This window comes from Perca fluviatilis, chromosome 8, assembly GCF_010015445.1.
Source record: "Perca fluviatilis chromosome 8, GENO_Pfluv_1.0, whole genome shotgun sequence".
Taxonomy (NCBI): Eukaryota; Metazoa; Chordata; class Actinopteri; order Perciformes; family Percidae; genus Perca; species Perca fluviatilis.
In genome coordinates this window covers 9830704-9854186 of record NC_053119.1, presented here as the reverse complement: position 1 = coordinate 9854186, position 23483 = coordinate 9830704, and the positions used below count along the sequence as shown (strand labels likewise).

The 23483-nt window shown below is 40.0% G+C and overlaps 1 protein-coding gene across 6 annotated transcripts in view; it reads left to right on the top strand.

The window, feature by feature from the left end:
• LOC120563691 (transcription factor SOX-6-like) overlaps window positions 1–23483 on the top strand; it is a 114729-nt gene that overhangs the window by 26404 nt on the left and 64842 nt on the right. For 5 of the 6 annotated variants that reach the window (XM_039808046.1, XM_039808043.1, XM_039808047.1 and 2 more), the window contains exons 3-4: window positions 13882–14103; window positions 16945–17155. In XM_039808046.1, coding sequence (XP_039663980.1) covers window positions 13885–14103; window positions 16945–17155 — 430 coding nt within the window. In that variant the 5' untranslated portion in view covers window positions 13882–13884. Of the gene's footprint in view, window positions 1–13881; window positions 14104–16944; window positions 17156–19645; window positions 19698–23483 lie in introns of those variants that run through there. The other variant, XM_039808048.1, reaches the window with a different exon arrangement.

Sequence of the window (23483 nt, the reverse complement as noted above, 5' to 3'; positions counted from 1 at the left end):
TTGTTAAAGCTGTTGGATGAGGCTCCAAAATGCTTGGCTTCCTTTTAAATCCTAGATCACTGGCTGATAATAGAGACACATTTTTTATGCTGTTGCCAATTTGTCGTTAATTAAAAGATGTGCGTTTGGATATAGGCAGTTAAAAGTGCTGCGTACAGGCATTGCTGAAGAAGATATATACAAATGCAAATGATTTATCATCTGGTTGCTATTAATTCAACCTATGGAGTCTTACTCAATAATTAATGTCTATTGGCATATGACCCTATAAGCCATACAGTAAACAATTTGTCTCATAACTATGTATGAGATCTTGTAGTCAGCTAATATATAGCTGAAAGGCCCAGAGACAAGCCCTGGGTCTTAATAAATCAGCTATATCTAATGAACCCCCTAATTGTGATTTACAGCCTGCAAGCACAGTGCTGCGATGGAGAGAGAAATGGCTGAAAAGAGAGAGAGAGAGAGAGAGAGAGAGAGAGAGAGAGAGAGCGCAATCAGAAGACGAGAGTATCCTCGTCCAGCGGAGCAGCAGGCAAAAAAAGAGGCTTTATTAAAAACGCTGCTCCCTTCCAGCAACTGTGAAATTCTTGCGTGAGTCTCATGAGAGGTTTTTCAAGATATGATACTTACTGCGATAAAAATCAGGACAGCTGAACGAGTAACTGTTGCACTCACAGTCCAACCGACAACAGAGAGAAAGGGATATTTATACATTCACTTAAAGTAGTAATCTACCCGTTTTTTCAAGTTTGTCATTTATTCCCTGTGGTGATTTTCGGTGGAAGCAATGCTGTGACTTATGTGTCTTTAGCTGTCGTTTCTGTTTTTGGTGCTCTGTTTTTGCTCAATTCTTTTCCTATTTATTTCAGACTAACTGAAAACATGCGGCAAATTGCTTCCGAGCCAGGATATTTTTCTCATTAAAGACCTATCAACATCAGCGCCTTAGAACAACAAATGTAAAAGCTTTTATGAACCATCTGTACTATAGAATCTCTACTGTTTTAAAGGCCACTGTGTAATTTTAATTGATAATACTGAGCAGCAAAATACAGTATAACCGATATGAACGTTTTTTTGCCTGATGCACATATGCCAGACTTTCCACTCTTGACGTCAGTCATGTTGGAATAAACAACCCCACCTGAGTCTTATATATTTGCCCTGATTCAAAGGCTTAAGTCCATGTGAATAACGACTGCTGTTATTGGCTGGATTAACACCCTACATGGTTTGAAGTGAGGCCTTGTGCGCCGTGAACAATGTATATTCGCTGTGGGCCAGTAAAGGACAATGGATACCTTGTGTAGTTTAGAGAGGCTCTGACCTCGCAGCACACACTCACACCTCTCAACACTCAAAAATGTGACTGTGTACATGTGTTCTTGTACATGTGTTTTGCTTATGTTCATATTCCAGAGAAAGGTAAAGCATGACTTATTTACTTTCCTCGCTCGTATTTTCTCAGCTAGTATGAACTGGCCACAGAACTGCCTCTTCAACATTTCTACCCGACATGTGTTTATTTAATATAGGCCACTCGTCCATTGTATCAGATGTATCGTAACCACTCACTCATAACTGTTTCAAATCTCCCAGCCTGTTTCCCATAATACACATATACAGCTAAACACACACACACACACTCTATAACAAGTGGCTGCAGCCAGACCAGGGGACACAGGATTGGAAAGGAAAGGATTAGTCAGGATTGTGACAGCTCGACATGCCAGGGGACACTGACATGCCTCCAACTGCCAAACAAGACAACTGCTCCTGGAGAGGAGAAGAAGTTTTCATGGTGCTCCACTGCTGATTCCGCATTGCCTCCCTCACTTCTCCTTCACCGTCTTCACACCGCGTTCAAGTTCAAACTCAAATTCCTGTTTTACATCTCGGCAATTTATTAGACTTTCTCGTCCAGAGTTAATGAAAGGAAGCTCAGTAATGGATAAAACTTAAATTACATTACAGAGTACATAATCATTACCACAATCAGGCCTGACAGTTTATAGAAGATAAGAAGCAGAAGCGTTTTTTTATTCTTTGTTGTTTTAGATACTGGAGATTGCAATAATCAGAGTTCTGATTTGTTTTTCATTGTTTTTTCTTTGTAGTAGTCATCAGTTATTTTTATTGTTAACAGTCAGCAGTTACATCAACTGCCTCCTTAGCAAAATCCTAAAATAAAAGTTACGTATGCCATACGTACTGTAACTCGTATGTCATAAAATATAAGAATATATATAAAATCCATGACATTATGAATTTCATATCTCAGATGGTAAAATTATACAAGCATCATTTTATACTATCGTTGAATTTAAGAATGTCATTTTATGGTGTTGGATAAGGGTGTCACATGAACGCCTGATGTGTTAAAAAATTTAACTATATTCGTCCACATCTCCACTCTTTCCCTTGACATGTCTGTATATGGGACAGAGTTACACACTGCCAAAATGAGTATCAATTAAATCCCGTGTTCTAAACACAGATGACTCGTTAGAACCATCTGTACACATTCTGCATTCAGGTCGGTCAATAATTCAATAAAAATATGTTGTTGCGACCGAATGAAAGTAGCATGCCTCTGAATAATGCAGCCATTTCATGCTAACAAAGCTGAGGAAATCCTCAAAGCTCTTTCTGAGATAGGGAACAAAGCTCATTGTCAGAGGATTGAGAGGCAACTGGGATTACAATGGGGGCATCAAGTGAAACGACTTGTCAGTCCTAATCTGGGATTAGCAGGCTTTTGCGCCTCCTGGGCGCTCTAAAAGCCACCTGTTTGGACACCCCTTGAGATGATGTGACACTCTAGAGCTCTTTGTTTGATTGTAATTCTGTTGTTTACATCAAAGTTTTAAATGAGTTTGTTTTTTCTGTTATGATGATACAATCTAAAATTCATATCTATTCACAAATAATGTTTGCAAATCTACCATTCATTTGAATTTGCTCAAATAAAAGGTATGTATTTATTAATTTAGTTTTTCTGGTCCCTTGCAAGGCCTTGTAGTCCACCATATCTGAACATCTCCTGTCATTACAATATGAGTCTAAATAACAATTAACACAATTGTTCTCCACTTTTGTGTTTTAGAGAGGTTTCGTCCCTCTGTGCCATCATGTCCTCTTAGCTCAACATTAACTGAATGAATTAGTAACATTGCAAAACAGTAAACATGGATGTCTGATGATTGTTCTTAGCTGTGGTGAGACCCTCAAGTCCTATAATGACTTATTGAAGCTCACTTTTCTTCTGCTGCTAGCCTTAGGGCTAATGTAATCACTCTGAAAAATGTGTGAGGGCAGCTGTCGTATCGCCACAGGCTTCTATCATGACTTTCTACTGTTGATGTCACCCTGAAATAGACTTTACTGCCAATGATACTTTTGAAACTTAATTCTTTCGAAAATTAACCCAGTTCGATTGCTTAATCTGATTAATTTCTTTGACGTAAAACACAGTGACATATTTGCTTTCCTTTGGGTACTTTTAAAAAATATCCACTTGCATCTTCTGTTTGGACAAATATTGGGTAAGATCTTTTTATATACAGAGGTACAACTTCAAAAACAGTTAATGTTGTTCATCCTTGGAAAAATCCACAGATTGGTCTATATTCTTAAAATAATTTGATTTCCCCTTGTTTACAACTGCTGTCACCTATGTGGCGAGATTGAAGCACAAGGCTTAAAACTTGTGTAACAAGCTTATTTGCGCATCACAGTGGCATTATGTTCGCGGTCAAAGGTAACTGGTGTAATAATAAGGATAGTAGCTTAAAGTGAGAAGAAGTGGTAGTCCGCTGCTGCTGATAAATAGACTACCACCTGTAAGGTGTGGCAGGCTGTTTGCGCTTTAAGCTGATATAGATCGGAGGTGAAAAGAGGTGAGGGGAAAGAGAGATGATGAAGGGATATAAAAGAAAATGAGTATCTGTGTAGAGATTTAATGCATAAAGAGTGGATGTTGACTGTTCACAGGCGTCAAGATCATTGTTGAAGGAAGTAAAGCCCTCTCTCCGCAAGACATATGAAATATTTTATTACCTACATTTGGCCAAGGTGCACTAGTACATTGTCTATTGCACTAGTACACTGTTAATTTTCATTAGTTATATTTGTCTAAAGACAGATATTTTATCAGATGTATTGTGGATCCAATACTTTGGCATCATGGTTATCATTGCTTTGATACTCTTACTCATATCATAATGTAACGTTTTGAAACCGCTCCTGATTGATTAAGGTATTGTGTCCACCTCTAGCAGATCAACAGTTATTTGTGGGTTCCTCAGGGTTCTAGTCTTAGTGCTCTTCCATTTTTACTAGTTCTGTTTCATTCCTGTTTCCAACCTACATGCTACCTCTGGTAATTTCATTGTTATGCTGAGGAAATAAAAATATTTCTGTCCATAAATCCAACTGTCTCTACTGTTAACTCACTAGAAACCTCTTATGCACACTTTAAGTCTTCACTGTCCAGATTTTAACTGGAAATACAACCAAATAGATAGTGCATGTCTTTAACTATCTATAATTATTTTTTTGTTTTATATATATATATACATATACAGATGCCTTGTTCTGCTTTGGTTTGTTTCTATTAAGTACTGTACAAAGTCTGCTGTTTTATGGGAATAATTCTTCTGTTTATGTAATGACATAGCTACCTGGATAATGTGTTCAACTTAAAGGGCCCTATTTTAACGATCCGAAACGCAAGTATCAAACGTGAAATGCAAGTAGCTTTGTGGGTGGATCTCGGGCGCTGTTGCTATTATACCGGCGGGATTAATGAGTCTTGCGGGATTAATGAGTCTTGCGCCCGACGCAAATCTAAAATTGGTTGGTCTGAACTAGCTAGGTGTGGTTTGGGTGTAAAGTGAAAATAACCAATCAGAGTGTAATCTCACATTCCCTTTAAGATCAGGCACGCTTGTTCCGTGGCGGATTGCTATTATGACTGCGGATTTGCCTGGCGCACGCCAGCGGGAGCTGTCCGGGATGCGGCAAAAGTCTGGAGAGGATTGCTGCAGCCATGGAGCATGGGCCTCCAAACGCACCACCTGCACCTGTTGTGCCCCTTCCTCCTCCCCCCACTCCATCTCTGTCCACCCGCTTCACCAGGAGCGCATCGCGCATTGTCACTCCCGGACCAGATTCCGCCGGAGTGTCCAATTCCGCCATAGTTCAATATCATGTCTCCTTAAGTCCTCTAATATTTCCTCATTTATGTCATCAACACAGCCATGATTCATGGAAATGTGCTTTTTGAGGACTGTACAGTAAAGTGCCTCCTGATCTATCCAAACATTTTCAGCGCATTTTCAGTAATATTTTTCTTTGTAATTATGTATGGTTTGCAAAAATGGGAACTGCTGCGTCTGTGTAGATGAGAGAAGCAAAATGTGTGTGCGTTGTGCACACGCTACATTATGGCCAAGCATGCGCCCCTAAAATAGCATCTGAATAACGCGCTACTGACTTTAGACCAACGCCACTGACTTTAAACCAAGTTTTTCATAGTCTGTGGCGGAATTGTTTTCTGAAGCTGCAAAATAGCACCAGGGAACGTTAGCGCCGGAACACGCCTCCTCTTTTCGCTGAACCGCCCCCGGGAGCGCAAATACATTCCCTAATTTACTGACGTGCGTCTGTGGAGGGAAAAGTCCGCTGTGCGTCGGGTGCAAAATAGGAATGATACATGCGTCGGTGTACAAAGGCAATTGCGCTGAGTGCAAGATAGAATCCTAAGGATCAATAGACAAAATGTCCACACTGACCAGGTCTTCTAACTACTGTGGGCTGGAGGTATTAGACAAACAGTCCTTTTGAGCCACCGAGTGTTGACTTTGGTCTTCAATGGTTTCTTCAATGGTTTACTCTGTATCGTTGCCATGAAGTAGATACATGCATATGTGTACTGTATTTGTGTTAGCTAGGGGTGTGTTCGCATGCCAGGAAAAATAACAAGCACAAGGGAGGGTGTTGGTCAATAAGGGCACTTCTGGATTTCTTGGGGTCTGCGGTTTTGGTCCAGGTCCCTGAACACAGAGACCCGGCATAGTGGTGTGTGTTTACGCCCACTGTACAAATGATGCATTCATAATTTTTTGAGTGTTCCATCATTGGCTTTGATTGAGATTTTCCATCAGCAGGACTAATGGAGACATCAAACCCCATGTTTGCTCTAGGTGTCTGATCTGATGAGAGACAAAATCCCTAAATTGCAATGCTTGTGAGTATTGAATTATATTCTGTTGACACTGGATACAGTGAAAATCTTTCCACATTTTCCTCCATGGAATAAATAGGGAATATGTTTTGACAATTTTATATTTGAAGAGAAATGTTTATTTATGTTATTCAATTTTCATGTCAAATTCATGTTTTAAATGTTATTATATGCCAATGAACAGTACATTTGGTGTTTTATTGATGTATTTGAAGAATACATTCCTATTTAGTGATGCGATTCTGCAACATGACAAATGATTTCCATTAGGTCTTCTGTTCAATAATGCAATCAATCTTGTTGTTTTGCTTTTTTGATGATTGTTGAAAATAGAGACAAACGGCTTTACCTTTCATATAGCCTAACTGTAGAGATTTGGTGTATCTGCATTGCAACTCCCAGGCATCACGTGTCAATCAAACAGCGTTGGCGGTACTGTGATATCTATCGAGTTCTTTTCTTTGTCTGGTCATTGATGGTTAGGGGTTGGCCAAATGGACTAAAATTGTTATCATGGTATATGTAACTTTAATACATTTAATGTTTTTACATTTTTTGAAAATGAAATTGAGAAATTGTTAATAAAATAACCAAATGGCAATGTCTCTTCATGGCTTATACATTGCCAAGACTAACCTAAATACATTAGTTTAGTCAAGTTTTTCACATGATAACTTGCAACTACAATATAGTCTTACTGTTGTAGAATGAAATCACTTAGTTCATTAAGAGTTAATTCAGTTTTAGTCTGTACCCTGCCTGAATGCTGCCTCTGCCCATCCCCTCTGAGTGCCTTGTGATTGTAAATACTTTCTAACGAGGCCAATAGCTCTTCAGTGAAACATTTGATCACACAATGACTTCTGTTTACCTGAGAATTTGGTTGTGATGGCTGATTGATGTACGCACTGTTCTAACCCAACTATCGCGCACAGAGTCTGCCTTCTGCTTGCCTCCCTTCATTGTTTCACTTAAGTCATGAAAAGGATCGAGACTACCTTCAGTTGCAAGCGATAAGCACCTACACTTTTGAAATAGAGCAGCTACTTGTTGGCTTTGCTGGCAACAGAGCTGCCTCTTACAGTGACATCTATGTTAATGGATTGGAATTTCAGAAAACAAAACAGCTTTTCTTGCTATTAAGGCAGTGAAGAAATGGGCTGGTTTGGGGGTGACTGGCCTTGCCATTGAACGTTTCTATTTTGGGCATAAGAGCTGGGACAAGGGAATCTCTGGGAGAAAAACAGGGCAGCGTGTGTGTGTTCGCATTCCACATGTCTGACCTATGACAGTGCCCTTTGTATGCAGCACTCTGCGATGATCTAATGAGAGTCCAGACAGACCCAAGATTTAAGAGCCATTCTCTTACAAGGCCAATTCTCTTATGCTTTTTTTCATTTATTTATCCAGGAAAAGTAACTGAGCACACATGTTCTTTTTAGCAATGCCTTGCTACTAAGTCACACCTGGGAGTTGCCCGGTACAACCACAGACCTTTACTGATGGGCACCAAACAACTTCACTGCAGCAATAAGGTTCAAAAGACCTGAGCATTTAGGAGACAAGGCAACTTTTTTTTTTATCCTCTTCTCCTATTCAAGAGACTAAAAGTCAGGATATCTTGGCCTCTAGTACTTTGATTTTGACCATTTCTTTTAAATCTGCCTCTTCTGAGTTGCTCAGCTTTATGGAAGTGCATCACAAAATCGCTGGAGTGTACCATTAAAGGATAGTCTCATTTATAACAACTTGGATCTTTTATTATTGTAGTTTTGACCATTGTCTCAGTTTGTTATGATGGCATTGTACTCAAAAAAGTAATTGAAATCTACGAACATCGCAACTTTGAATAAAATAAGTTGTGTTGCAACAGTTGCCCCTCTGCTTTTCTTTTTAAACCTTCAGTTTCCTTTTGCTTTTCTTCCATTGTTTTTTTGTTTTGGGCTGTCCAACAGAGAAACAATTCCAAGGAAAGTCCTCAGTTTTCTATCTCCTCCTGTTTTTTCTCTCCTCTCTTTTTTGTCTCTCTTTCTCTTTGGCATTTCCCACTTCCTAAGTTCTATCCAGCTGGGACGGCTGGAGATTTTACACCCAATTGGTCGAGTCGAAGGCCTTTGTCGGAGCCCTTCTCTCGCTCTACAAGTGGCAGAAGGGACCTGGGTTGTGAATGGCGCTTTGTGTACTGTTTTTCTAAGAGGGGGCCCTCTCTCTCCTGCTCTCATCTGTCACAGGTCCCCCTCCGTCCACGCTCCACAATGCCTGATTGTTTCTGCCAAGTCGCCAGGTTCCAGGCCAGATCTGAACAACGCTTTGCTGCCAAATTCCGACCCCGATTTCGTTTTTCTTTCACTCACAAAGGGATTCTAGGTTACTGTCCACGTTTTAGAAGGGGACTCAACTAGCTATCCAGCAGCAACAGTTTGTTTGTTGAATGTGTCTCTGAGCTAAAGGCTGTAAGAATGTAGGCAACAAAGGAGGGAAGGGGACTTAAACCTAAATGCTCAAAGAGAACAGTAAAACTGCTGAGCTTACCTTTATTGTGATTAATTACATTAGGTAACATATATAGTCTTATTCAACTGAGATGTTGGCTTGTGGGATGACCAACCTGACTTCATGCTCATAAAAAAACATGCAGGAAGATGAAAAATTAAAACTCTTCACTCAACAGTGTGCGCTTTGTTTAGTTTTCAAGCAATCTCACCAGTATCACTTTCCAAGAAATATTTCAGATAGGAGAGCTGCTTTCAGGGGAAAGAGCTGATGTTTTTCTAGAGGTCTGACAAAATGAAAAGGCTTTCGCTAAACGTCAAGGTGATGTGTATGAAAAATCAATTTGTTTTTCACATATCATTTCAACATTATCGTTATATTACTGTTTTCTGAGAGTGTTTCCTCGTAGCCAAAGTCATTCTTTTGTTGGTCTCGTTGGGAGAAGGTTGTTCCTTTAGTTATAATCACTCAATTTGTTCCTTACTTCTCATTAGGTACCTGATATTGCAAGGCATAAGAGCTGCGGTCAGAGAAGAAAACGCACATTTACAAAGTATTTTTCATTTTAAGAAATTAAATCAAATAGATATTTTTTCTTAATGCCCATGCATCTTTTTTAGTGCAGTGTAATCCTCTAAAAGGCTGTTTAAACTAATCTGAATAGGAAAAACTTGCGGTTATAATTTTTTTTTTTTGCAAAAGTAGTGATGGCTGTATCTCTCTGTTTTTCTTCATGTCATGACAGAAGCAGCTGCAGGCTGAGGGCAACACATACATGGGCTGGATAGAAGTTCCTCCTTTATTACTTCTGTTTCTTGTGTTGATTTATATTGTTATCGCACAGTACGCAGCAACCCATTATGGTGATACTTGGTAGTTGGTACTTCATTCTGACACTGTGTTATAGTGAATGGAGTCAGTTAAAGTAGTTTTTCATTTACACTCTATCATCAGTTGTTTTCCATCTGATGTTGAAGAAAGTAAAGGCAAAAGTAAGAAGACATGTTTTTTTTTTAACATTATGCACAGTATATTCCTATGTATGTTACTAACACAAAGTATGCCTGACAGACATACAGCTTATAACCTCGCAGCTAAACTAATTAATGTGGTGGAGACGTGGGGACATATGGGTAAGTGGCTGCATGTGTCCGAGCAACATCGTGGCGGCTAACCCTCACAGAAAGGTGAACTGGGACTCAGTTGCCTGCTTGTCTGTTAACGGGAAATGATTGGTTAACGAGGGTCGACTGCTGGTCAGAAAAATCAATCAATCAAAAGTATAGCATCCCTAATGCCCATCATTTTACATTACAACTTTTGAAGGTAGCACCGAATATGTGAACAGTGAAGACAGTGAAGAATTCATTTTATAATCTACTGTAATTTGGTTAAACTGTGCAAAAACAGAGATCAACAATTTTAGCAGAAAATACAGTTTTCTGTATTGAAAAAAAAATCCTCACAATTTATCCTAAAACTGACAAGTGATTAAAAAAAAAAAAAAGACCGTAGCTCCTTAACTCATCCCACAACAATAAATTGGTAGAGCTTAACCTTTGCCGTGTTAGTTAAACAATGGAGTCATCTAAACACTGGCAATGTGATTGTATGCCTGATGACGAGTGCATGAAGATCTGTTTTCCTGCCCCAACCAATCACAAAAGGCCTTGTGGCATGCTTACCAACAAACCCCCGCACTGTTGCATGATGATACCATATCAGTGGCAGCGAGTTATGGGGCTGGGCATTCCTGGCCATATGAGACACCAGTTCCAAGAAACTAACTCTTAAGCTCCCTCATAAACACAGCACCAGCAATATTGTCAGCTAAATATAGGTTCTCCTCTGCCTTCTCCGTGCCCGGCTCCCCATCGCTCTCTCATTGCTCCAGTGTGGATCGCAGGAGTTGATCATGGATTAGTAACTTGCTGTTTGCTGGTTGTCCGGGGTCTTATAATCTTATGTACTCATACCGCTGTGTGAAACAACCAAGGTCTGGAGAAATTTAAACCTCAGGTTGACAGGTGTCACTATCCCAATCAGTCAAATTCAGTAGGTGGAGCAAGGCTCTGATGGCAAGTTGTAAAAATTTGTAAAAGTAAAAATAATTTAGACTTCACCTATAGACTTTATGACTGTGACTATTTGTTATCATTCACTTGATGAGTTTGTGGTATTGTGTATGTGTATGTGGCTTTTGATTGTTTTGTCAGAAAAATAAATAAAATAATGTTCATTACCTAAACTGGCAGAGGTCAGGCTGCAGAGGTCTATTGGCTGGTGCAGTCTTGGTGCTGAATTCTGAAGAACATTTTTTTTTTTGGTGAGCATTAACCCCTGACGGAATTATCTAGTTTTTACGATGCTAAATGTTCCAGTTTCTTCTCCAGCTAGTGGCTAAGTTAGACTGTTTGGTGCTTGCCAGCTAGCTTACAATGGGGTTTTAGAGCTGAAAACAGCTGCCTGCTGCGTCTGAAAATGACACTGATGAGAGTGAATGAAGTTTTTAAAAGACACTAAAATGTTCGTTAGAGTAGAGTCATAACTATCCGTGGGTTTTTCCTCAGGATAAGCCTTTCACATACAGTCATTTGATCCATAATTTATATAAAAAAATATTGATTATAGCAGTTTCAATTTAGCTTGTGCTCTTAGCTGGACCAATTTACAGTGAGGTAACGATAGATTAATCTTCAATTCTCTTATTTCCCTAATTTCTTCGGGAACATTGTAAAGGTCAGAATCACAGTAATCCAGAGATCCTAAAAAGATGATTATAGAAAGAGATTTTTTTTTACATTGAGCTTGAAAAGGGAGAAAAAATTGGGATTTATTTTCGGTAAAATCAGAGTAAATTAGGCAAGTATTGCAGTTGGTTTCCAAACTACAGAAGAAAGTGATGTAAGTTACGAGGGTGTACTATTAATGGTTGTCCAGCATCTTCAGGTCAGAGTTGAGTGAGTCTCAGTTTTCATAGCTGCCACACTATCCAGCCCTCCTCTGATTTAACCTGCATAACCGAGTCACTGGAAGCTGCATTCTGACACAAGTAGTAAAACATGACATGCACAGACGTCATGTCCCTCAGAATCACTTCAGGATAGTCAAACCTACATGATAAGCTCTTTCACATAACACAACACACTCAGATATACTGTACATCCAGATACACATGTATTAATGGGTCTTTGCTTGCACACACTTTTCCTGCTTTATTGATGTTTTTTCCCCACACATTTTCTCCATCTGTTCATCCTCTTTCTCTCATTCTATCTCATATTGACGTTTGGTTTCAGTCTGCTATCTTTCTCTTATCAACTCCCTCTGTAAATTATGTATTTTCACCTTTTGCTGCCTCCCCACGCATGCACTCTGCAGCTGTGCTCTTTCCCTTCAGACATATGAGTGAGGGTCAGATTTACGTTCAAGGGCACACAGGAGGCTGCATATTTCAGAGATGGACAGCCTGCTGTGATTTACTGACCGCTAACACGGAAGTGGCAATCTGTTTTACTTCACAGAAGTTGTGTGTATGTGTGTGCTCGTGGGTGACTGGTGTGCTCTGGTTTTCAGGAATCAGAAGAAAACAGTCTGACGTCCTTTCTGCTGGCATTTGCATTGTCAGTTTTCACCTAGTGATTTTGTGTGGACATGTGTGTTATTACTTACAATGACCAATTAGCCACATAAGGACAACACAATGTGGAAAATCCTTTAAAAGTGGGCTTGTGTTTAGATTTAAAAAGATTTTTTAGGGCTGAGATTAGGCTACACGAGAGGAGGGTTAAGAAATAAATGTGGTCAATGAAGGTCCTCATAAGTATAGTGCAACAAAGGGAAGTCATTACAGTAAATTACGTATTAGGCTAATGACTCTCCCAGCCTGAGGCTCACATAAAAAAAAAGAGATTCTTTTCCACTGAAACTCAGTAGCACGGCGTCTGCTTCTTTTTAACAGCTCTGAGGTGATGAGTGGCCTTGATGCTGCTTAATAGATTAATAGATTATCCCCATGGCAGTATGTGCTTAATGTGCATGTGTGGGCAGAACATTCAGCATGAATGTATTGCCGTCATTAAAAGTTGCTCAGAACGAGTGTGTCCGATTAAAAGCCAGAAGTATGATATGTACTTTCAATTGCTCGTGTGTGAGTGAGCTGTAATTACATCGTCAGCCATCATGTGTCTGCATTTTAAATAAAGTTGTGGTTCTGAATGAACTATTCAAATGCGTGGTTATGAAATCTCCACTTTTTGGTGTGTGTGTGTGGCTTCAATATGCAGTCAGGGGTGGACACATTTTTTTGAGTATTGGACATGCTCAAAGAAGAACACCCAACATTTTTTTGGTAGAATTATAGTGATTGCTGATTTACATTAACCCAGCTGCAGCTACGGAAGCTGTTCAAACAGTGTACATTACCATGGGTTACAGTTTATTAAGCGTCATATGGATATGATCCTTGATATTTGAAGCATCTAAGATAATTGTAAAGTCCATCTGTCTATCCAGTTATAGCCTAAAAATGGCATGAACACACTTTAAAAAAAACAAAAAAACATTTGCAACTATTTGTCGAACATCCTCAGAAAGTGAAAATAATAATAATAAATAAAGCACTTAAAATACAATTAATAAAAATTTACTGAAACAGTAGAACCAGCACAGGCACTAACACAAACTTTGATAAATACACCTAAGCTAATTAAGAAGCATACCTACAATAAATATAGTTAACAATAAATGCTAAAATATGATTTAAGTCAGGTAAATGTTTCCTTTATTTAGACTATAGTTACAGTAAATAAATTAATGTCAAATTAATGCTGTACTCTGATGTACCAAAGTATCATAATCTATGTTCATTGTAAAATGGTAGAGACATAGAGAATGGTATATTTTACTCATTTTATATACAAAAATATTAAACTTTATGTATGGAAAAGGGCTTATTTTTCACTTTGGGAAAGAGTGTTTTAAGTCCTTCTCTTCTCTTCTCTTCTCTTCTCTTCTCCTCTCCTCTCCTCTCCTCTCCCTCTCCTCTCACTAAACTAACCTAAAATGACATGTGGCAATGCACCGGTACAAACTGTGGCCACATAGTTACAGTAAAACCATTTCCTCTTTTCCTTCAGAGAATGATGTCTTCCATGCGAGCAACGCCTCCCTTTCACCCACCATCTGAGGAAGAGGAAGCGATGGGTCAGGACAATGCGGCCTGGGCCAGTGAGGAGCGAGAGGGCCCAAAGGAGACACCGTCTCCCTCTTCGCATGACCGACCCCACCCGGACGAGCTACAGCCAATCGGACAGAAGCTGACGGATGCTGAGTGGGAGAACGTGGTGCCTGCTGCGATGGTGAGATGGGAATTACGCACAGAGCTAAGAAATTGACCATGTCTTATCTTGAGATATGTTGCTATAACTCAACTCTATAAAACAAATGTGGTCAGTGTGTGTACACAATGTACACACACACTCAGGGCACACAACTCATAAAACACACATGAAATACATGCAGGGGTACACAGGGTGTGCAAATTCTCATGCATTATGATGATTGTGCACAATTGAACACACACACACACACACACACACACACACACACACACACACACACAATATGAAAGTACGTACACACACTCACTCACGCATGCACGCATGCACGCATGCACGCATGCACGCATGCACGCCGCACGCACGCACGCACGCACGCACGCACGCACGCACGCACACCAGTGGTCCTCTCTGGTCTGTGTGCTGCAGGCAGTGCTGTAGGCAGCCCAGTGAGGCTTCTCCTCTAGAGAGTTATAGCCCTTGGTACATGCCTTGGTACATGCCTTGCTTCTTCTTATCTCCACAGCCTGTTTTTATGTGTGCGTGTGCGTGCGTGTGTGAGAGGGAGTGTGTATTTATGTATGTAGGTACTGTATGTATGTGTCAAGGTGTTAGTTACTTAGCTTCAGGTTCTGTTGGTCCCTAATGGAAGAGGCGTGTTTGACTTCAGCCTTTGAGGAAAGTAGAAAGTTCTGAGAATAAAGTTTCTTTAGGTATCAATGTTGTGCCAGGATACATTTAAAATTTCCCAAACAAAAGTCCTATTCATTTTTAATTGTTTTAAATTTTGGATTGTGGGATTTTACTAAAATATAATTATATTTTCTGTTGTTGTCTTGATATTATACCTCAATTTTATTTTCTCAGCGCATAATCAGAACTTTAAAGGCGATTAAATATAAGAGAAAACTCGACTTCACTTAGCATCAGTGTCAGGGTTCAAAGTTGCCTGAATACTTAAAGCTTGTTAAGTTGTCACATACTGTATACACTCCTAAATATGACTATGCTCTCCTCATGGGTCACCACAGGAGTCTGATAGGAGCCTATAATAAAGAAGTGATTTTAGAAGTTTTTTCTTAGTTTGTTCTAAATTAGAAAAAAATTATGAAAAGGACAAAATAAAGTTTTTGGCCACTGGTTAAAAGAGTAAAAAATAATACTATGGAAGATGTATTCATGTAATGAACGTTCATTAATATAAAAAAGTTACGCACCATTTGTGGGAAAAAAAGTCCATTGTCCAATAAGTGAAGGACAGATTTCTCTTAAATGTGTCTTGCATTACAAAGGTACCCAATGAAAGTTGACGTTATTACACACCATTTTGAAAAGCTATAAAGTCAAGTACATTTTTGATTTAATTGGTCAAATATTTCATTTTCGCATACATGAATAATGCCTTTGTATCTAGAGTGATTGCCTTGCTCAAGGTTAGCTAACATCACAGTGTAGACATGGACGTTGTCTGCTGCAGACTGAATGTGTGACCTTTTGGTTTTTAATATGATCTGGGCCTAATCAGGCCTTTCTGCCTCAATCACGCTGCTCCTAATAAGTCCTTGGTAGCCTTATGCAGCTGAAAAAACACACCTGAACAATCCACGAGTGACACACTATCTCCTAATCCTTATTACAGAGGCATCTTCCGCCTTAAGACAAAGTGAACAACAGGGCCTCCTGGAGTCATTTCAAGGGTGTCTTAAGATCCCGCTGTTACTTAAAGCCCCCTTGTCTTTGAAACATAAGCCTCCTAAAGTTCTTTGAGATCCCCCCACTCTGTAAGGGGAGGAGAAAGCATCCAGAAATAGCCCCGGTGTTAGAACACCTGTGCTACAGTGTCTGTTGTTGGGACAATATGGTCGTCTTGAAGGGCTTATGTATCTTCTTGGTAAATATAGACTCCTTGTGCCTCTCACTTAACTCATAACCCAGCCGAGCAAATAGCAAAGGGGCAGAAACACTCTGGTCATTCAGCACAAACTAGAAAGGCCAATCAATGTAGTTACTACTAAGTTAGCATTACCTCACACAATAAAGTCTATACATGTAGAGCCAACAAGTAGGCTTCTTTGTTGATGTGTGGGACTTTGTGTGCCTGTCAAAACATTGGAAGACTGTAGATCCATAATTATTCCAGGACCATAAAACAATAAATAAAATACCAGAACTTAATTAGAGCTGTATATTGTAATGTTTTTAGGGTAAAAACGACAGAGGTCCAGGCTTTCAGGACTTAATTTGTACTTATCCAAGGTTGCCTTTTTTGTTCGCTGAGGTTCCTAGTATTTCTATGTTGTGGTCATGGCCCTCCTTGCCTTAGTAATGGGTCTTTATTAGAGAGGTGACAGCAGATAGAAGACAGGAAACCAGGAGCGAGATGGGGAATGACTTGCAAGCCAGGTTTCTCGGCCACTCTTTAATTTTTAAAACCCTTCAATTGCAACAAACACTGACATGTATGTGTAATAATAGAATCATAGATTCGAGAGTAGACCCAACCAATTTAAAGAAATGTAATGTGGTGACACCACAGGGCTCCCAATGACAGATACATCAAGTTCTCATGACGCTCTCTCAGTAGCTAAATGCAATCCAAAAATGGACCTTTTTCCGTGTCACGCCAGCAAGCCCATGCCAAAGTAAAGCACCGCTGAGAAAGCATCTGCTAAATCCAAATAATCATTTAAGCATATGCAGTATATAGGTATTAGAGCTGTGGGATGTATTTGTCTGGTCTGAACCAAATAGAAAACAAGTCAATGAAAGGGCACAAGTTCGCAGCTTGCATCAAACCCGCATCAGTGCTGATATATTCCAGAAGTTCTAATCTTGGTTCTCTTATTTGCTGTCTCTTCCCAGGACAATGAAAGCAGTAAAGGCTGCTCAGTCTACTCCTACCGGACTAACTCTACCTCTCCACCCAAGCCAGAGGAGTGTTCCAGGGATCGCGGGGATCCAATGATCAGCCTCGCCTTCGGGACGCCGGAGCGCCGCAAAGGAAGCCTGGCAGACGTGGTGGACACACTGAAACAGAAGAAACTTGTGGAGCTGACCAAGACAGAACAAGACGGTAGGCCAAAGTCTTCAGCTTAATGCGTGTGCATTTGTATGTTTCTTGATATGGTTGGGTCAAACAAACACGACTTTCACCCAGGAGACCCCCATTCGTGCCCAGTGTGAAACCAAGAGTCAACGTTGACTTGTTTTTACGTAACGTACTTATCCTACGTCACGTACTTAACCTGACTTAACTTGCGTAACGTACGTTACTTAAATTACACAACTTAACAACATTTACCACGTTTAAAACAACGGTTTCACATCATGCGGCAGTCGCTTTCCTTGACGTGTAATTGAGAATGCAGTTTAGTTGTAAGCTACAGGAACGTCATTTTTGAGAAGACAGGGTTGGTTGTTGTATGTCAACAGAAATGTAGATGAATTAATACATCCTCAACCGACTAACATAAGGCAGTAAGCTAGAGCATAGACTGAATAGCGGCACATAAACTGCAAGTAAATGTGCTAACAACAGTTAGCAGGCCATACAAACAATGAGAAATCATGGCTATAATTAAAATAAAATTCAGATTTCAGGTTTAACATAATTCTAAAGAATGTCTAACCACTGTCGATTTTCAACAGCGACAGTTTTGCTATGGATATAAACGGACTGAAGGGCTCCTAAACACAGTTAAAGAGCCGAGTTTATTCCCTCACATTTGATAGACAGGATGCTGTTGTCGCTCATTTTCTCTTCACTTACACACAAAGCGAACAGAGAGAACAGGCTTACCTGTATTTTGTTTTCCCTTTCTGAACACATCCTCTCCACTGGATCTTTGAACATCTAAAATTACAACTGACAGATCCTTTTGCTCGTTAGATCACAATATCAATCAGTGAAAACACAGGTTTCCCTTTCTCCTCGGCTCCTCTGATCTACACCACTAACACAGGAAAGCGCTGGAGTCTCCCAGCATGCCTCAGCCTGCCCCTTCTCACCCCACAGCAAGCCAGATCTAAAACCATCTAAGACCCCCTCTTTACTGTTATGTGCACATAGTAATCATGATGATATCAGAGGAGTGCTTTATCTCTCTCATTTAAAGGTTTTACTTTGTTATTGATACAGTAAAGTGGGCCAGAATGGGACAGCCAGAGGCAGAATACAGCACACAGTGTCTTTAGTTGAAAGACAGGTAGCTTCCCCTCTTATCTACAGTACGGAAACCGGTTTGAAAGGAAAAAACTTGTGTGTGAGCGTGTTCAAATGTGTTGTGACATCTTCCTGTCAAATCAAAGGGGACATGGGTGGAAGGAAATGCTGGGGGACAACTTTAAGAGTGTGTCTTATTTTCTTTCTTTTTTTTTCCATCACATGTATAGGTTTCCCATTCTCTCCCATCCAATCCCATCCAGGGCTCGACCCTGCTAAGCTTCTGAATCTCCTTCGTTTTAATCTAATGCCGGTTTCTGCACACAGTCAGTCAGTCAGTTCAAATCAAATGTTCCTGTTTGCTGCAGTTTGTTCTAAAATAATCCATCACAGTGAACAAAAACAAAACATTTTTTTTAGGATTTCTCATTTTTTCTTTATTTAATTGCAAACATTTTCAGATCTCTTATTGGACCGGGGATATTAAGTGCTTTTTAATTGAATGAGCAAAGCAATGCACATCGTACATGTCATATTCAAAAGGTGGTCAACAACATGTTTCCTATTCTTAATCTCCTTTGTAAAAGTGTGTGAGTATGTGTTATATTTATTGTTACCTTGGGAAACAGATTTGGAAGTAAATATAGCAAATAGCACACAAATACTATTTACGTAATGTTAACTGTGGGGCAAAAATGAAGGATTCATGATGGATTCAGATTCTGAAAAAAAGTTGAATTTGAGGTTCCTTTATTGATGATTTGGGGTGCAGCTTCTAGCTTCAAAATAAACACAAAAAATAACTGGAAACCATATAAGAAAACATATATAGAAATAATTTAAAAAGATTTCTTTGGAGTTGGTCCTGTTTAGTGTCTAAAAAAAGACAAGCTCTAGTTGTGCATGAGTACAAAAATGTTCAGCAGCCGATTTTACACGCAGATACATCAGCAGCACCACGGTTCTTTCTTAAGTACAGCCTGAAACATTTCATCCAATGATGCCCAAAGATGACTCAGATTTCCTGCACATTTTTCCTCTACTTTGGAAAATAAGGAAGAAAAAAAAAAAAACAAGCTTGCTATTGACTTCGTCTCTTCCTTTGCTAATTAGCTGCTATCCCTGAGGACTAGTGGCATTGATCCCGCTGCAAACACTCAGCAAAGACAAAGACAAACAAGATAAACATGTGCAATATAACCATGCACACTGAATCATACAGTGTTTAGCATGAATAATAACTCTGCCGTGTAAGTGTTCATGTGAATTGATGTGATCCTTGAAGATGCATTGTAAAAATGTCGTTCATGCACTGCTGTGGTAATGCATTTCATTTTGAGCCTAATGTAAGCCTACATAATGGAGGTTGACAGATTTTTTTCCCCCCAATAATGAGTTTAGTTCAAATGAGAGGAGGTGATCAATAGATGGCTGAGGCTGAATGTTTCATTAGGTAAGTTCTCCTACAGTTCCATTCAAAACTGTTGAGCGATAAACCTACACACCCTTTTTTGTGTTTCTCATTTGTTCATTTTGTTGAAATAATGCTTTTTTCATTTCATCACAACTTGTTCTCCTTCACTATATGATGATGGGATTGCTGTTTCTCTTTCTATCCTTGAACCTTGGAAATCACTTTTGGCCCATTTTTGGAATCCCTTTTCAACAAGCAACCTTGCTCACATGCTGATTTAAAGCTTTGTTGTGTGTCACTGGTAAAGGCAAAGCATTTCAAATTCATAAGCTGTCAGTTTGTTTTGTTTTGTGAAAGGTATGACATGTACACAGGAGTGCAAGGCCAACCTGCTAAATAGGCTTATATAGTGATTCCTGATGTGGCATAGACGGTGACGGATCACTTAAAGTGCTAATATTATGCTTTTTTGGCTTTTCCCCTTACCTTTATTGTTATATATCTTTTTTGTGCATGTTATAGGTTTACAAAGTGAAAAAGCCCAAAGTCCACCCCAAAGGGACTTACCATCTCCAGAAGAAAACACTGTTCACAAACTGCTCCAAACAGCTCTGTTGTAGTCCAGCCTTTAATGATGCTTGCCTAGCTGCTAGTGTGGCACGCCCTCATACTCTGCTTCAGACCGGCTAGTAGTCCTTGCCTAGCTAGTGCGCATTTGTGACTCCCAACAAAGATGGAATAGGAGTGAGAGGCCTCACTCTGTAGCTAAAACAGAGAGCTCAACATGCAGGGTGAAAAGAGGAGCTGCAGCAATGTGCATTACGACAAAAACATGGTGCTTTTTGAAAATTAAACCATGTAAACACATTCTGATAAAACCTCTAAATAGAATTACGAACCTGAAAATGAGCATAATATGAGCACTTTAAAGCTCCACAAGTGTATTGCAAGTTGTTTTTTTCTGACTCTTCAGTGCCACGTGTTCATTAGACTGACACTTTAAACGTGGCCTATCATCACAACTCAAAAGGAAAGAACATTAAAGGCTGAACAATGCCGTCCCTTGCCTTGTCCTCCACCTCCTGCTGAAAAGAGTTCAGTCAGCTGAGCTCTCCCAGGTTAGATTGGCTGTATGATCAAATAGAACAGAGCCTATTAGCCACCGAGCGCTCACTTAGCCTAACATGGCTGACCCCTCTGTGCACTGTAGCCCTGAGCTGAAGTGTGGATGATGTCGTTGTTAGCCTCCGCGCTGCGCTCACCCCCTGTCGGCACGCTGTTAACCGCCCTCTACTCCGAGGAGCCCTAAGTGCCTGTGACAGTTCTAATGAATAGACATCACCTCACTTTGCAATGTAGGAGATTTTTTTTTCACCCAACTGCCGCCTCAGCTTTTAAAAGCTTTATCAAGACGTCTTTGAGATTGTGTATTACCACACAGCTGGTTGCTGCAAATACGTCCTTTCTGCCTTTCAGAACATACAAGCCAAGAGGATGAAGCTCTGACATTTTTTGCGTTCATGTTGAAATGTGCCTGCATTGTGTGAAGGCTTAGACACAAATACTTCATTCAAAAGGTTTTTTCTATATCGTTATAGCAATTAGTACTTATTCAACTGTTAGACTGGTTACTGAATATAATGTTAAAGGCCAGCCTGAGGGAACATCAGAAGAGAAAATGTGGCCAGCAGACATGCTGTGGAATGGAAACACTCCTCCTTCCTCTGTCATTTTGTAGCTTAAAATAAAAGATAGAGAGGATGAGAAATAAAAGGCTGTAATAAACGAGAAATAAGAGAAATAACCTAAACAACAACCCGTCTCTTAACATTGATGGGTGCCTCGTTAGCAATCATTAATCTGAATTCACCTGTCCCTGAGCCCTCAATGCAAAAAGGGAAAAAAGCAGTCAGGAGTGGAATGCCAAACCAAACCATTCTGGGATGCTGCCCGATGGACGTTAAACCCAGTGAAGTGTGCAATCAAGCTCCCTCAGTTGTGATGACTGAATTATCATTATCTGTATTGTTGTGTCTCCCGGGGGCCGACCCACTGTTAACGGGGCCTGGCATGGGCAAGTTGCCCTCGTGCCAACTTCATCAGCCATCTAATGTGCCCAGAGCAGCTCTGGAGCCTGGCAAACACTTAACATCACTCTAATCCCTGCTCACGCCAGAGCCCGTATGAATTACTGTGCAATTCACGTGTTTCATTTGCAAATGAGATCGGGCTCAATTACCACTACACTGTACTGCTGCAAAGAAGCAAAGGGGACACCTGTGTGTGACTAATTTCTGAATTCAACTAAAGTACGTAAACTGGACAAGAGTTATGTGTCAGGAGATATCTTTGACGATATAAGAACAACACATCTGCTGTTGTCTGAGATGAAAGCATGTAGACTGACTGGATACAACAAGGCTTAAAGTCAGGCAGTGTACAACTCATAGATTTGATGCGACATTGCTCTCTTATGATTTTTGTTTTTATGATCACGGGACATTCACAGTGTTGACAGGCAGTCAGAGACTATTTGACAGTTACCCATCAGTCTGACGAGGCGTTGGTCTCCGAGATTTGTCCACAATATAATAAAGAAAATCTCGTACAGATCCCAAAACACACAGTTGTTAAAGGAAAAAAACAGCAGATTTAGTTGCTACCTCAAGGCACACACTATGTATTCATAAAAGCCCAGACTAATGATACTGTTTCATATTTGTGAACACCACCCACTGCCCCTCCCATCATATGGAAATGGCCAACACCGCAACTTCCAATCTGGCATTAGTGGCAACATGATGCATTTCTGGGATCCAACAAACCTGGCTTTCTTTTCATAAGTCACCATGACTGTCTTGAATTGATTAATTTTTGCGGAAACCTGAACTCATAATTAAGTGCAAAACACTAAGCCGTTTTCCATTTTTGTCTGCACAATGCCAGCAATGCACGATTAAAGGGCCTGTTAACATGTTTTCTAAATCAACTTCTTATGATGAGAAATGGGTTCCTATGTCAACTGAAATAAAAAACTTTTTTGTAAAAAAAATAAATAAATAAAAGGACAATATGTTAATCAAAATCGAATGAGAGTTGAGGGGCTCTTCGCTTGTAGTGGCAGACCATTGTCACTCAAATCTGATCAAACACACCCACACAGTCCAGATGAAGCAGATTACCTGAGTTTTAAGGTGTTAAACTCTTTGAATAAATAATTTGAAAAATTATTAAAGTAAGTAATGTAGGGGGGGGGGCTTTAAAACCTTGTAGTTTACTTTTCATAAGGCCGCTTAGAGTCAAAGCCATTTAAGCCATCAAAGCGTCTTAACTATATTTAACAAATAAACTGTACCACAAACTACATGTTAGGTATAATCAATATACGGTAAAGGGAAACACGTTTGCAGTTCACTGACTGTATCCTCCACACCAACACTGCCTTGTGACCTCTGGCAGCTTCTGGTGCAGCAACTGTTTTTATGAGCCTTATCGTTGTACTATGTGTTTAAGCCTGTGTTGTCCAGTTTGGAGGAGTCTGCAATGTGTCTTGAGTTGAGGCCAGGCCAGAGCTGGGCAACCCAATCACCCATATAATGGCTTCCACAGCTGGAAGAGGAGGTCAGAGAGAGGCCAAGCCTTCCTCTAACCCTGCTTCTCTTTAACAATAGAGACATTCTGCCAGGCTTCGCTTTGTTCTCTCTCACTGCTGAAAGCCTGTTTCAACATCTCTGCTGTTACCGCCACTCAAACTGTGGAAAGTATGTCCTCTTCTGGAGGGGGACTAGTTAGTTGGCGAGTTGGGAGTGATGTGTACTAATGTGC